A 15,513-nucleotide genomic window follows, 5' to 3' on the forward strand; every position below is an offset into this window, starting at 1 on the left:
AATATTCCTTGATTTTCCAGACTTTACACTAGTGGCTAACGAATTTTTTTATAGCCAAAATTGATAAAACAAAAAGGGTTTTTTAAGGACATTCTCAGCTTTCCAACAATATAAGGCTTGTCTTATTTGGACTTTAATAAATAATAATTATTTATTTTCTAATTGAATTCTGACAAAAGTCCCGATTGATAGACTGATTGAAAAATACTCATAACTTTCAAACCGCATTATATTTTTTGAATCTGAAACATGCGTCACATCCCATGCTTCATCTACTATAGGGAAAAATTAAAAAAAAAAGAATTTAATAAGGTTTTGACCAAGTTAAGGTGGTTAGACATAGGAGTTTCTGAATTTCTGAAAAGGTGTAGTAAAAAATTCATAAATAATTATTTACTTTATAAAAAATTATAAAAAAATATGTGTCACAACCGGACATGAGTCTAATACTTATATTATAAATATTATAAAAAAATATTATGATTTGATTGTGATTAGGGTGAAAAATACTCATAACTTTCAAACCGCATAACATTTTTTGAATCTGAAACATGCGTCACATCCTATGCTTCATCTACTATAGGGAAAAATTTAAAAAAAAAGAATTTAATAAGGTTTTGACCAAGTTAAGGTGGTTAGACATAGGAGTTTCTGAATTTCTGAAAAGGTGTAGTAAAAAATTCATAAATAATTATTTACTTTATAAAAAATTATAAAAAAATATGTGTCACAACCGGACATGAGTCTAATACTTATATTATAAATATTATAAAAAAATATTATGATTTGATTGTGATTAGGGTGGTCAGACATACACCTACTTCTTATCTTTTTCCTGAAATTTTTGTACCATTGCATTGAAATTTGAAATTTTCATCAAATAGGATTTTTTTTTTCAAAAAACAACTAGTAGCTTAGAAACTTCGTTCAATTTTCTATAGATTATCTTCTTACATATTTAAAAATAATGTTCATAACTTATTCAATTTTTCATGTTAAGTTGCATAACTCTGATTTTTTGAAATTTCATTGCCACTTAAGGGCCTGTTTTGGCACACCATGATCCTGCACATACCCAAAAATAATAATTGTGGATCATATATGTTGAAATAAATTGATTTTCATAAACAATATTAATTGAGGACTATACACAATGTATGGCAGGAGAATATATGTTGAATTATGGAATTGGTAAACCAATAGGACCTTTTCTAGATTGTTTGTCTCATGAATGATATTCTACAATCTTAAATAGTTAAGTTGTGTCAGTTGAATTATCTAACACCATCAATAATTAGTTCTATATTGAATAGTCACAAGTTTATAGACATTCTTAATACTCAATTTTGTATTAAAACATCTACAACAAGATCAAATGATAAATTAATAGAGAAAATGGAAATAAATGTCATTTGATGATCCATACATTCAAGAGGTTGATATTGGCACAAAATATCATTCACCATTGAACCTTTGAGATAGAGACAAAACATTCACAATAATTAATCTCATTTGGATTGAAGAAGTAGTTTGTGGGAAGATTTTATTTGTAATTGAAAAAAACTATAAGATTAAAAGTAGCTAAGATATGTGAAATTCTTAGTGTTTTAGATTCTAAAGGATTCCTTAATTTAAATTATAATTACATCCTTTTCATAAATAAACATGTTGAAAAGTTATAAAGTATTAAATAAACGTTTTCATATTGTAGTCTTTCTTTGGAAGACAATGCTTTGGGAGTTGAGTGCAAATAGGAATGTGATTAAGAAAGTTGTAAGGATAGTTTGCATGTATTTGAGTACTCTTATTTTTGAAAATTATTTTTAGATCCTTCAAGCAAGTAAATTTGAGAATATAATTTCTTTAGGTGGCTTACACCTTACTCTTAGAGTTTTTTTACCAACCTTTGGTTTTCTCCAAATTAAATTCTATTTATTTGTATATTTTTAAATGTTTTGCAATCTTGTTAACATTTATTGAATTCCTCTTTGCATTTTGACACTTAAACCATTTGCATTTTGACACTTAAACCATTTATTTAGGGTACTTACATTTATTTTCTTAATTAATTTATAATTAAAGAGAAAAATAATATTAGAGTAGTTTATTCTTTTGTTTTGTTATTTTTTTTATAACGATCAATTTTGCAAGTTTATATCTATAAGTAGATCAACTAATACAAATGGGTAAGTATAATTGTTACTTTTATAATAAGAGACTACATTTAGAGATTGCAAAAAGGCAATAATCATGATATTTAACTTAGGTAATACCACTTTTCTTTGTGGAGAGGAAGTATTCCTCAAATTGGAGGAAGATGTGGCAAACATATCCTACTCTATCATAAAGCTTCAAAGAATTATGAAGGCTCTAATGAAAATTTTGGGAATTCTCTATAGAAAATGTTGAGCTAAAAGAGTATAAGATTTCACCCATGATAATTGTAGTCCCATAATAACCTAAAGACTTCCAATCATTCCTTTACTTAAAGTAGAAGTAAATATAGATATTTTTCTTTATATTAAAAATAGAGAGACCAAAAATGAAGAGTTTATACAGGAGAAGTCAAGGGAGGCAGAGCCTCAACCAGCAAGCAGTGAAGACATAGAGACTTATCCGAGTGACCATAAACAGACATCCACTAACCAAAAAAAGAGTTACTAAGGAGAGCATATAGATATTCAATCTTATGTAGAAGAGTGGACACCCATAAATTTGACCATTGATTGCCACAATAAGAGGTATATATTAATCTACATAATATTAGTAAAGAAAAACTTATTTCTTTTGCTAAATTTATATTGCTCAAACATTCTCTTAATTGGATTAAAATATATACTCAGTATTTAGCATTAAGAAAGTTACTACCTAATAAATTTAAAAGGCTACTTAAAATCATAAATGGGGCTTTGTTGAATAACAATATTACAATAAGTAAGAGAAGTTTGTAGGATGGATGTTTAGTTGAATAAGGATGTGTAAGAAGAAAATGTATTTGGATGAAGTGCATAACTGATATTCAAAGCCATATAAGAGGTCTTGTTGCTTATAGTAACTAATGACATGAATGAGACATCTTTCCATTCTCAAAATTTAAATATGAAAAATAAAATGTCCATCTTAATTTTCAAATAAACAAGGACAACAAGGTGTGTAACAACATAAAGGCAAAGGGCAAGGTAAAAATATTTTTTGTGTTAATTATTTTTTTCTAAAAACTATGAAATGTTGAGGGTCATATTAATGAAATATGTTAAAAAATGTACCTAAAAGTGCACTTAAAAAATGGAAAAATAAGTATAAGAAGGCCATTCAACCTCCTCTTTATGGCAAATAAATGGAGTGTATTCTTAATATTTATAAAATGATTACTAGTAACTCCCTTTAGAAAAAAGGCGAACTAATGAATACATAAAGGGGAACATGAAATAAATCATTCTAAACTCTTCCATATGAAATTTTGATCAAGAAGAAAAATAAGATGCACTCTTTGACCTTCTTGTTCGGAAGCTAATTTAATTTTTGAGGAGTTTTTTGAGAAGCTTGGGTTGGAGAATATTAACGTCAAAAATATATGAATTAAGTCGAGTAAAATAATGAGTAGAAAGGAATTTTTTTATTGATTAGCATTTTTAAAATGATGTATTTTAAGCATGCAGTTCCCCTTGATGTACATAATATTGTATTTGGTATCTCATACATGTTTTTTTTTTTATAAAAAGGAATAAAAATATGGTTTGATTAAATATGACAACTTATTACTAGATTTTTGGAAATGTGTATAACACTTTTATTATCACACATAATGGGAATAGGTTCATCATATACCACTCTGGCATCTTTTAGTGCCTGCTTAATCCACAAAACTTGGATGCAACAAGATGTTCTAGCAATATACTCAACCTCTATTGTTGATAAAGATATTGAATCCTACTTCTTACTAAACCAAGAGACCAATCTATCTCCCAATAAATATGCACTGCAACACTACCACTATTACTTCTCTTATCATCGACACATACATCCTAATAAACATTAGTATAGGCCTTTAAAGAGAAGTCACCATCCTTTTTATACCACAAACCATAGTCCTAAGTGCCCTTCATAGTCAAATACCCTTTTGCTTCTCATGAGATTGTTTAGGGTTAGCTTGATATCTTGCAACTATACATACTGCATGCATGATATCAGGTCTAGAAGAAGTCAAACATAACAATTCTCCAATCATAGACCTATAAAGAGTTTGATCAATTCTTGGTGACTCATCGACCTTTCTCAAATGACAACTGGTAGCCATGGGGGTACTCATTCATTTAGAATCCTTCATACCAAACTTCTTCAACATCTCTTTAACATACTTAGCTTGAGATATAAAGATTCCATCATCTAGCTAAGAAACTTGAAGTCTAAGGGAGAAAGAAAACTTACCAATCATAGACATCTCAAATTATTCACGCATCTCTTCTACAAGTTTCTTATACACACCATCATCTCCACCAAAGATAAAGTCATCAACATATACAATAACTATAAAAAAAATTCATCCTCAACCTTAATGTTAAGATTGCTATTAGTGGTACCTTTTTCAATGCCTTTTTGAAGTAAGTACTTATCCAACCTTGCATACCAAACCCTAGGGGTTTGCTTGAGACCATACAATGCCTTTTTTAGTCTACACACCATGTTTGGATCTTCTAACAACTAAAATCCATCAACCTACTTTATGTATACTTCTTCCTCTAAATCATTATTCAAGAAGGCTAGTTTAGAATCCATATAATACATCTTGATGTTCTTATCACTCTTTTTGTCATCAACTTTCAGGACTAAGCAAAGTGTTTCATCATTTGAATCACCCCAATCCTCATCTTTTGAAGAACAAATATTTTCCTTGGAATAAAGACTTTTCGTAGACTTTTCTCTTTTATTGTTATCAATTAATTCTCTAAAGGTACATTTAGATGCATTTAATGACATTCTTTTACAATTAAAGAATTTGAAAGGTAGCTTGCTTTTGTATTTGTCAATGCCTTTCTTCAAATTTCTTACAAAATTTGCTTCAACTTCATAAAAGCCATACAATTGATTAGAAGCATCATCTTCTTCATTTTAACTAACCTTGAAAGAAAATTCTCTTTTATAAGAAACTTTACCAAACTCTCTCATCTCAAAAAAACTCAAAGCACCATATAGTTGATCCATTGAATATTTACCCTAGTTCTTACTTTACTCAATAGTAGATACCTTATGAATCTAATATTTACGAAGATATCTAAGTAGCTTTTTCACAACTTCATCTTCTTTCAATTTAGCATCAATACCTCTGACGTTGGCCAGTTACTACTTCATCAACCTAGAGCATATAGCTAGCAATGTATTCATCCTCAGGCATCCTCAAATTCTCAAACTTACACTTGGAATTTTGCAACTTGATTTTCTTTACCTTATCATCTCATTCATAAATGTTAAGTTTATCCCACGTCTCTTTAGTAGTACCACAATGTATCACCTTCACAAGCTCTAAATATGCTAATCCACTCATGATTGCATTTTTTGCTTTGCAATTATTTTCATACAACCTAACATAACCATCTCTAACTAATTTCCATATACAAAACCTTAAAGAGGATAAATATTATTCCATTTTGACTTTCTAAAAGGTGTAGTTAATTCCATCAAACTTTGGTGCTTTGTAAGATCCACCTTGTGCCATCTCAGATATTTCCTCAAGTGGTTAATCTTCCTTAGAGAATCTTGTCTTTGATACCAATTATTGAACACACCCCAAAACTGAGAGGTAACGGTGAATCGATCTTGAACGAAACTTAAAAATTTATATATAATAATTCAAATTCCAAAAATCCTTAATCTAATCAACAACAATGAACAGTAAAGAAATGAAAACACATGCACAAGAGAATACCATATTTATGTGGAAAACCCAAGAAAGGGAAAACCACAGTGAGAGTCAACTCACACTATATGAATAATATTACAATTTTTTTTAAGGCTCACTGCTTAAGGAAGCTCACTACTCCTGGAAAGGACTTGCAACTAAAGTTCACTACCTCATAGTAGGATACAAAGAACCTGTCGAGGAAATGCACTATCTCTGAGAAGGATATATGGATTAATGAGTTACAATGAATAAGCCTTCAACATTACAACCTCTAGCACTCTCCTTACAATGTAGGTGTTTTTGACATGCTGCCTCAAACAACCATTGAACAATTCAACTATAAATTTCACCATAAACTTAGCATTTTCAATCCACACCTATCTAAAAATAATTTGATCTTCTATTTATATCCTCATCATCTAAAAAACCCAATTAGGTTAGCCAAAATAGGGGACAAAGAATGATCCCAACAAGTCGATCATTAAAACATAATTGCAGTGAAAGTGGTCCAATCCCGAAGATAGAGAGGACCTAAATCAACAACATGGTAACATGTAGAAAAAACATTTAACACTTAATCAATTGGCCTAAAAACATAACTTCCAAATGAATTTAGTCATTGCGAATCACCATAAGACATATTAGGACCCAAATACAACTCAAAAAAACCTTCAATGCTAGTGAAAACCCTTGAAGGTACAATGCAAGAAAAAGAGCAAGCCCCATTGACCAGACAACTACAAGTCACCTTGAAAACCAACACAAAACAATTATATGTGGCACCAAAAAGATCAACAACTATCATGCATACCACATAGAGACATTCCTCAAACATCCAATGATAGTTCCATATCTTTCTTGCACACTCACATGTCAAAACAATTTGGTGTAGCCATATTGATACATAGCTCTTCATACCTGAAAGGTTAGGAAACACAAACATGAAACAAAACATCAACAATCATACTTGTAGTATACATCATCACCCGAAATATAAAGTGAGACACTACACAAAAATTATAAGCATGTCCCCAGGCTTCATCAAAATAAACATCAATGCAAAGAAATGTAGAGCATTTTTGGGACTAGTCTCAACAAACCATCAACCTACCAACATACATCGATTACCAAACACATCTTCTGCAACACCAAGAACCTAAAAAAGATAGGAGTGCAATGTCCACATAACATACACATTAAATCTTAAACTACAAGATAATATCAACAAACACTGAGGAATGTAGAGCATTCTTCTAGACAATCTTCAACACACTTTCCTGCATTTACACACTTCATTAACTTGCAATGACCAAAACATCCTTGTAACAACAATTGCTCACTCAAGAGAAACAAAGGACATTATCTATCATCCTATACTATACATAAGATCATCAACAACATATCCACTTCATCACCATGCTTCTAATCCTCATCTCAATACTTCTAATCCTCAACTTAATGCTTCTAATCCTCATCTAAATATGATATCATCATGATAACATCTCTTCCATCCAAATGTGATCATTAACACCATCCATGTTCTTTAACACATCAACATTATTATACAAGCATCATTATGAGACACTACGTGTAGACATAAACACCAAGAAGGTAGACATCCACAACAAAGAAAATCTTCAACCATCAACTATTTGCACTATATATCCATGATAACACCTTAACACAACACATGCATCCATCATCATCATCATACCATCAATGACAACACATAAGTTGAGGGTTGACATAAATGATAACACCTAGTCATCAACAATGACAACAACTACCAACACTCTATACCATCTATTGTTCCTTTCCCTTTAATATTCTTCTAGTGCCTCTTATTGAGATTCTCATCAACCTTTAGGGAAAACTAATACATCTCTTCAATGGTGCATAACCTTGACATACTAATATACTCTTGTATGGTAAGTTATAGGTCATTTATGTATTGCCGCATCTTCTCCTAGTAAAAACAATCCAAACTACAAGTTATAGGTAAGTTATTGGTCATTTATGATTAAGCCATTACCACATAACTACAAAGGTTTAGTAAAAATAAGAAACCATGAATGGTTCTTTGTGACCATGTGCAACAAAAAACCACAATACTACTCCTTCGTGTTAAGGTTGGAGCATCCAAGGATTTTTAGAAACCTATTATAGAAAGTGCAAATAGTAATACATGTAAAGTGTCCCAAATTGGTTTTTTGAACATTCTATTTTTAAACAACCAAAAATAACAAATCTAAGAAATTTAATCCTTCAAAATCCCCTTTTGAAACAAATGGAAGAAAGACGACGATTTCCACAAGATTTGCCAAATTATAGAATGAACTATGCACTTGAAAGCATTGGAATTTGCATAATAGCGCCCAAAATGTCACTTATTTTAAAAATTGACTTATTACATGAGGAATATTCTATTATGATAGCAAGAACCCAACAAGAGTAGCAACAACAAATTTTGGAAAGCTATTTTACCAAAAATACTCTTGAAAGTACAACTAGACATGACATGATCTACATCCACTAGAAAGAAGAATTCTTTGGTACTTGGGGTTGATCAAAATGATTCTAAATAACAAAAAAAAAATGACCATCTACAAGAACACAATTGGACACACACATCAAACCAACAGAGACCAAAATCCACTCCAAAATGTAGAACAAATTACACTCCTGATAACAACAACTGGCACTCCCAACTATCTCTACAAACTTGCAAACACACACAACACACAAATTTAATTTTTCTATAAATTTTAAACTCCATAACAAATCTCGAGTGCAATTGCCTCCAATAAACTAATGGGTTTTTTTCCACAGTCTTCGACCCTCATTAGGTTTTCATTTGAGAAGGGATCTATCAAGCCAAAACTTAAACAATGTGTTGGAAGGGAATAAACTGATGAACCTCAAATGACTTTCATATGTTTTCTTATACCATACTTGACTTAGCGAATCCCACACCAACAATAGAGAGAATAATAATTTAATATTATATTTTGATTTTCTCACTCAAACGGTTTGCCCAAAATGGCTTGTTTGAACATACTTGAAAACATTTCTTCTAATTGACATAGAATTTCCTATTTTAGCTTGTATCCACCTTGGGAATATCACCAAGAATCCCACATCCCATTTATAGGTGTAAATACGTTTTATTTTTTATATTTAAATATACCAATATGATTTTGAAATATTAAATTCCTTGAGGACAAAATAAATATTAAAAATGTTATTTCCCTGTTATGTTACCTTAGCCCAATAAACAATGGAATTGGGTAAATAATCACCTAATTAAAATAATTTTGAAAGAGGACATGACAATTTGATGCTATATTGCAAAATGAAGAACATAATAAAAGAAAACAAGTTCTATTTAGATGATACAAGATTGTTTATTGACTAAGAATGCTCTTTAATTAAAAACATCTAAATCAAAACCTCAACACTATATAATATAGTTTACACCTAAATATAAACCTTTCTTTCAAAGATAGTGGCTATAATTTGACTATCAAATAATCACAAAACATAAAAACACATTTATTAATAAATAACATAAAATATCTTTGATTGATCAAATATGAAACAAATAAATGAAATGAAAGCAAACAAATGAAAAAGGAAAACAAACTACATAAAATGAATTTTAAATCAAATAAAAGACAAAAACATCGATACCTTAATGAAAACTAGCTCACATCAACTTAAATGTAAGATAAGTAGATAAAAAAGGAGGAAAAACCTATACCTACTTTACAAAGGTCATCTGATATTGAATAGTCAAGCTAGTACATTAAAATTAACTACATCAAAATCAATTAAAAGTCATGCAGTTTTGAGAGCCCATGAAGATATATAGTAGATTTATGGATTAAACTATGTGCAATTTTTTTCCATCAACACTTCATATCAAACTTAGAGATGGATCATACTGCATGATCCATCATCAGAATGAAACATATAGAATGGATCATAGTGCACGATCCATCGTCATGATGAAACATATAGAAATGAAGCCATTGTCATGATCCATCATAAGATGAAACGTATAAAGAACAGCAATCCAAAACATTGGTAAAAAAAGTTTACACACAATTTAATTTAGAAATCTACTAATTATATATCAAAATCAACTTAACTCATTAAGACATTTGATTCTTTAAAAAAATTAGAAATGATATTGTCTCAATCAAGGCTTATACACCTAAACATACTGGTGGGAACCTTCCATTGGATATATATTTTTTAAAATTAATTGGGTGATGGGCCCCATTCCCTTTGGTCTTGTGGACGTTATTAAGATCTTTGACAATCTTTCTTCCATTTATCAGGTTAGATCCGCGGCGCATAATTAAAGAGTGTGTGTCAGTAAAATGGATGGAAGATAAGATACATTTCCAACCGGTAGAAGGAAGAAGATATGAGGAAGCCCAAAGTCTAAATCTACGCGTGCCTAATTTTATTGGGCAAAAGTTTTTAATACCATATACGTAATGATTCTGTTTTGTGCTGTGTGATTAGACACGAGGATGTTACTTTCCTCCACGCCCATCCTCTGCATTGCACCGCTCCACCTCATTAATGAATTTTTACAGTCATTCAATCTCTGGGCATTTTAGTTGGGTCTCTCTGTATTACGGGGCTGCAGAGGATTTTCACTGTACTCTGGTTTTGTGCTGAAAATGGAGTGGGTTTTGAACAAGGTCTTTTTTCCAGTCCGGAAAGCTTTGCTTGGCCTTGCCACTCGTGTCAGAACAAGAAAAACTGGTTAGTTTTTGGTTTTCCTTCACGTCTGAAAGAAATTGTTTCTGCTTGTTGTAAGCCTGAGCTGCCCAGTTGGGAAATTTTCCAAATGGGCACTGGTTTTTGTTTGTGTGGTTTCTTGGTTTGCTCTAATGGAGTAGTAGATCTGGATCTATGGTCTTCGTATTTTGTTCTGGTGTAGGTTAAAGGGGGGAAAATGTTGAGGGTGAAGTTCTACCAGTAACATTTGTTGGGAACTTGAGATTTTGTGTCTGTTTTGAAATTCAAAGCAATTATTGTTGTCTGTTCAAAGATGGTGGGTGTAACTTATCTCTGTTGTTTGAGTACCTCGGCAAAAATGTGTGGCCTGGCCTTTTTCTTCTAGATTATAGGGTAGACTCTTTGGCTCTGTCCATGAGAGTGTAATGGCAATTAGTCGTAGTTCCAGCACTTGTGATGCTTTGTTGTAATGGTTTCAGGATGGAGATGCGGTCCCTGTTCCTCAGCTTTGATCAGTATAAGGGGTGAAAGTTGTCTTAGTTCTGGTACCTGAAATGCTGTGCTGTAATGCTTTCAAAATGGATATGAGGTCCCTGGTGCTCAGCTTTGATCAATAGTTTAAATTGTGGCTTGTTGCAGTTCTGTTACCTAAAATACTGTCTTATAATGCTTTCAGGGTAGAGATGAGGATCCTGTACCTCAGCTTTCATCAACATAATAACAAAAAATGAAAAATCTATAGGACTCTAGGCCTATCTATCTAAGCATTTCTTCTTCTCACCTTTAAGATTAAAAATTTAACACATTCTTTTCCAAAAGCTCACGATTGTTAAAACTTGATGTTCAATTCAGTAGAAGATCAGAAGATCAGCTTTTCACAAAGCAAAGTAGTAAGATCTGCTGTCTTATAGATTATCTTTGATCTCATGAAAAGTCTTCCATTCAATAGATATGTCCTTCTGCCTATAAAATAGGCCAATACCCTTTGAATCAAATATCAGTATTGCCTGCAGTGCTTTAAGAGGGTCTAAATATTCTAAAAGAAAACTCTCTTGCCAATTGCATCAGCTATACCATTACCTTACATATTTTGGGTGTTAGATGAAGGTTGAACCCCATACACAGATTATCTACTTCCTCTGGTTAATCTATTCTTTTCGTAAAATTTTGAACTGTATCTTGAAATTATTCTTTCTTCAAACTGGCAGTGTGATTCAAACTTAGCATTTCAGCTAGTGAATTGTACGTTTTCCCAGTTTTCTAGATTTTTTTGTGTGATGACCCCTTTGATATATTTGGTTATTTGTGGACATTGATATACTTTCTTTTAGATTCTTCTTCCTGCTCTTTCATTGTTTGTCTGATCTGATTCTGAAGATGGGTTTTCTGTTTTTAGCACATTTGTTTATGGGGATGTGGATTGATGATGGTAGAAATGATTGTGCAGGAGGGGGGCTTCTGAAGCTTCACAATGATGTGCAGACATGTGGGTACGAGGATGTTCAAGTGATGTGGGAAATGCTAAAGAAAACAGAAACTTCTCAGGATTCTCCCAAAAGGAGGCGGCCATTGTGGCGACTTTCTTCATGGGGTAGCTGCAGGCGCACTTGAATTAATTGAACACAATGGTCCATGGTCGAACCTTTATAAAATTTGTGGCGCGACCTGGTCATTTCTGTACATAAATACTAAGCCACTATGATATAATAAATCAGTTATTTTTCGATACATTTCACCCCTTCACAATTTGCAGAGGATGGACCACAATCATGGGTGAGGGTTTGGGAAGAACGTCTGTTGCTCAGCTTTAGGAAAGAGTTGGGAAAATTTCCGATTGATATGCCTCGTTCAGAAAGTAGAGTACACGAATGAATGTGTACCCAAGCCTTGGCAGAGTAGAGCCAAGGTAAAAGGATATGACTGTAATGCTATGGTTCTTTATAGAAATAAATTTTGATGGTTCTCCCAGTTGGGATGAAATTATTTTGGTGCCTGTAAATTAAATCCTTTCTCTTTCCAAATCTAATTGGTAACGATGAATTAATACTCTGTACACCTCTCTAATCTCTACTGTCCATGATGATGGGCTCCAAAAATTTATTAGATTTATGAAACATGGTCTAATGGCATATTGAACTTCTACAAATATGATAATTTGTCATGATTTAGAAGGTTTACCATTGGGCCATATTGCTCTTTTGGTGGGGTAAACCCTTATTTTCTTAGCCCAGAAGACGAGAGCCTTGTAACTCTGTGCATGGCGTAAGCAGTGGTAGGCTGCCACTAATTCACCGCCTTGTTTCTCTGGGCATAGCCTTGCACTGATACACTTGGACCAATTTACTGGCAAAACACTGTTTAAGATACTATTTAAATATCAGTTACAGGAACACTATTTAAATATCAGTTACAGTCAATGGCAGTTTTAAATGTTGTCATTCAAATTGTTAAGAGTAGTAATTCTATTGGTTGCGAATAATTGGTGATGATGTGGTTTTTGATTATGTAATCCATCAAGATTCAAACCCTTAGAGGTATGATCAGTCCAGTAACTTTGACAGATGGGATCTTCTGATACAATCAGTCCAGTAACTTTGACAGATGGGATCTTCCTGATACAATCAGTCCAGCAACTTTGACAGATGGGATCTCTCTGTTCATGGCTGTTTAGTGGGATCTCTCTGTTCATGGCTGTTTAGTTGAAGAATGACTGCTGTTTTAGATGTATGCTTGCTTGCCATTCTGTAATCTGTTTATTCAAGATAAGAACAGAGATGCCAGACTATGTGATCCAATGATTTTCGTAAAAATAAAAATAAAAAATCTAATTTAAAACCCACATATTTCGAAAAGACACCTCAAGCAATCTTCTATCACCCATCCATGCAATATGCAAAGAAATTGTATAACGCCACCCTGCTTTTAATAACAAAATTTTACCTTGAACCATTTCATATGTAAAAATAGTCCAATTTTAACCAAGGAATTGAGTAAAATGTCAAGCTGCTGTCGGAATCTTCACCATCCACTTCATGTGAACTCAAAAACAGCCGCTTTTTCAGATTGCATGCTATTCACAAATTTACCCCTGGTTCCATAAAAAACATCAGTGTGAACCCTTGTTGATCATAAAGTCTACATTACAATTGAGGAATTTGTAAAACAAGAAGTATAAGTCTTCTACAGATCATAATAACGATTCTTAGTGTTTGAATTCACTTATGTCAAATTATTTATTTTCACGTCAAACTAAATAAATATTGAAAATTATAAATAATTTTTGAAAATTTACAGAATTTTTACTTGATAGAGATCATGCAATAAGAACCTAATAAATCCTATTTTAATATAGTCTATAAAAAGAATATCCCTGCAGATGCTCATCAGTGTCTCAGATTCTCAGTTGAACATGGTTTGATAAAAGTAGTGATTATAAAAAACTCCATTGAAGGATCTTTGAAGGAAATGTCCAGTGCTTCTATTGTTTTCCATTGATCAAGAAACCATTGGGTCCCACATTAGACTATACTCGCAATCCTCTATCTGAATTGAGGAAACATTGTAGGAAAAACATAATGGCAGGCTGTAGGCCCTAGGGTTACTGATTTTCCTTGAAAATTCCTTTCTTCAAAGGGACTCAGATTTTAGGGGGACAATGATATGGAATCATTTGTCTTGGGATTTTTGCAGTAGAGGAATAAATTGCTGTCAGTGGAACCATCACTTTTTTCTCATTTCAGTCATTGGCAAGTAACATGCAGATGTGGAATCCATTCCTTTAAAATTCATCCTCATCTCTTTGGCAGCATTTTTATATTCTTATTGACCATCCACTAAGATGGTATCTCTTATTTTTGAATTCCATTATAAGTACTAGTGCTTTTTAATATTATTAAAAGTAGTAATTTCAATGAGAATTTCTCATCAATCTCAATAATAAAGGGAGTAAGGTATGTACAACTCGTTTTTGTATTGATTAAATTAATAAAACGATTACAAGAAAAAAATAAGCAATCTAAAGAACGAACTGCACAGAAGGAAATAATAAACTAAAAACAGTAATACTAAAACTAACCAAGACAGCTGAATCAATTAGCTCACAAACAATGAACAAAACCGTTCAATCATACAAGACCAAGCTGAAACAACTGACTGAAACATTATAAACCCTACGAGATCAAGCTGTGACAACCACCTGAAACATTACATCAAGTAAATGTTAAACAAGACTGAGAGCTCTATGCATCAAGGATGATGCCCAAATAGAAATTGAAAGTACTTTGTACATATACCCTTGAGAAGCAAATTAAACTTGAAATTTGAAGAACTTGTAGGGCTGGTTGGCACACTAAATTTCTTCTTGAAGTTGCAAAAACTGATATTTGATTCGATCCAGGTGTCCACTAAAATGTTCACCATCTTTATAACCATTCTTCAGGTGGGAACACAAAAAGACGAACTGAAACATGATATCAAAGTAAAACCTTAAATTATCTACTTCCTAATGCAAAATGTGATTAGAAAACATTGCTTGGCATTTACTTTTCTAAATATGCAGCAACATGCATTGCCTCATAGAATTTGCAATCACATTCTTATGAAGACCAAAACTAAGAATCGCTTCTTTCCATCTTAAGATATGGTTAAAAAGGGCTGGAAAATGATTGAACATAATATTCCATTTCTTTTTTGCTCTAAAACAATCCCAAAAGATATGTATTAAGTTTTAATTGTTATGGCAAAAGGGGCACTTAACTGATTGTAATTTCAGATGTCTTAATTTGTCCCCAACACGAAATTTCTGATGCAAAACTTTCCGAAACAAAATTTGTGCATTAGCCTTAACCTTAAATTTCCAA

The 15,513-nt window shown here is 32.2% G+C and overlaps 1 protein-coding gene across 1 annotated transcript; it reads left to right on the forward strand.

Moving 5' to 3' along the window:
• The first annotated feature begins 10,240 nt into the window (after positions 1-10,240).
• LOC131048320 (uncharacterized) lies at positions 10,241-12,637 on the forward strand. Its single transcript, XM_057982232.1, has 3 exons — positions 10,241-10,678; positions 11,134-11,199; positions 12,102-12,637. The coding sequence occupies exons 1-3, from the start codon at positions 10,594-10,596 to the stop codon at positions 12,263-12,265; spliced, it is 315 nt and encodes a 104-aa protein (XP_057838215.1). The 5' UTR covers positions 10,241-10,593; the 3' UTR covers positions 12,266-12,637.
• Positions 12,638-15,513: the final 2,876 nt, after the last annotated feature.

The sequence above is a fragment of the Cryptomeria japonica genome, chromosome 3 (genome assembly GCF_030272615.1).
Source record: "Cryptomeria japonica chromosome 3, Sugi_1.0, whole genome shotgun sequence".
Lineage (NCBI taxonomy): Eukaryota > Viridiplantae > Streptophyta > Pinopsida > Cupressales > Cupressaceae > Cryptomeria > Cryptomeria japonica.

Coding starts and splice junctions, on each gene's coding strand:
- LOC131048320 (XM_057982232.1), top strand. CDS start 10,594: ATGGAGTGGGTTTTGAACAAGGTCTTTTTTCCAGTCCGGAAAGCTTTG. Junction 10,679..11,133: donor TGTCAGAACAAGAAAAACTG/GTTAGTTTTTGG, acceptor TAATGGTTTCAG/GATGGAGATGCGGTCCCTGT. Junction 11,200..12,101: donor TGAAAGTTGTCTTAGTTCTG/GTACCTGAAATG, acceptor ATGATTGTGCAG/GAGGGGGGCTTCTGAAGCTT.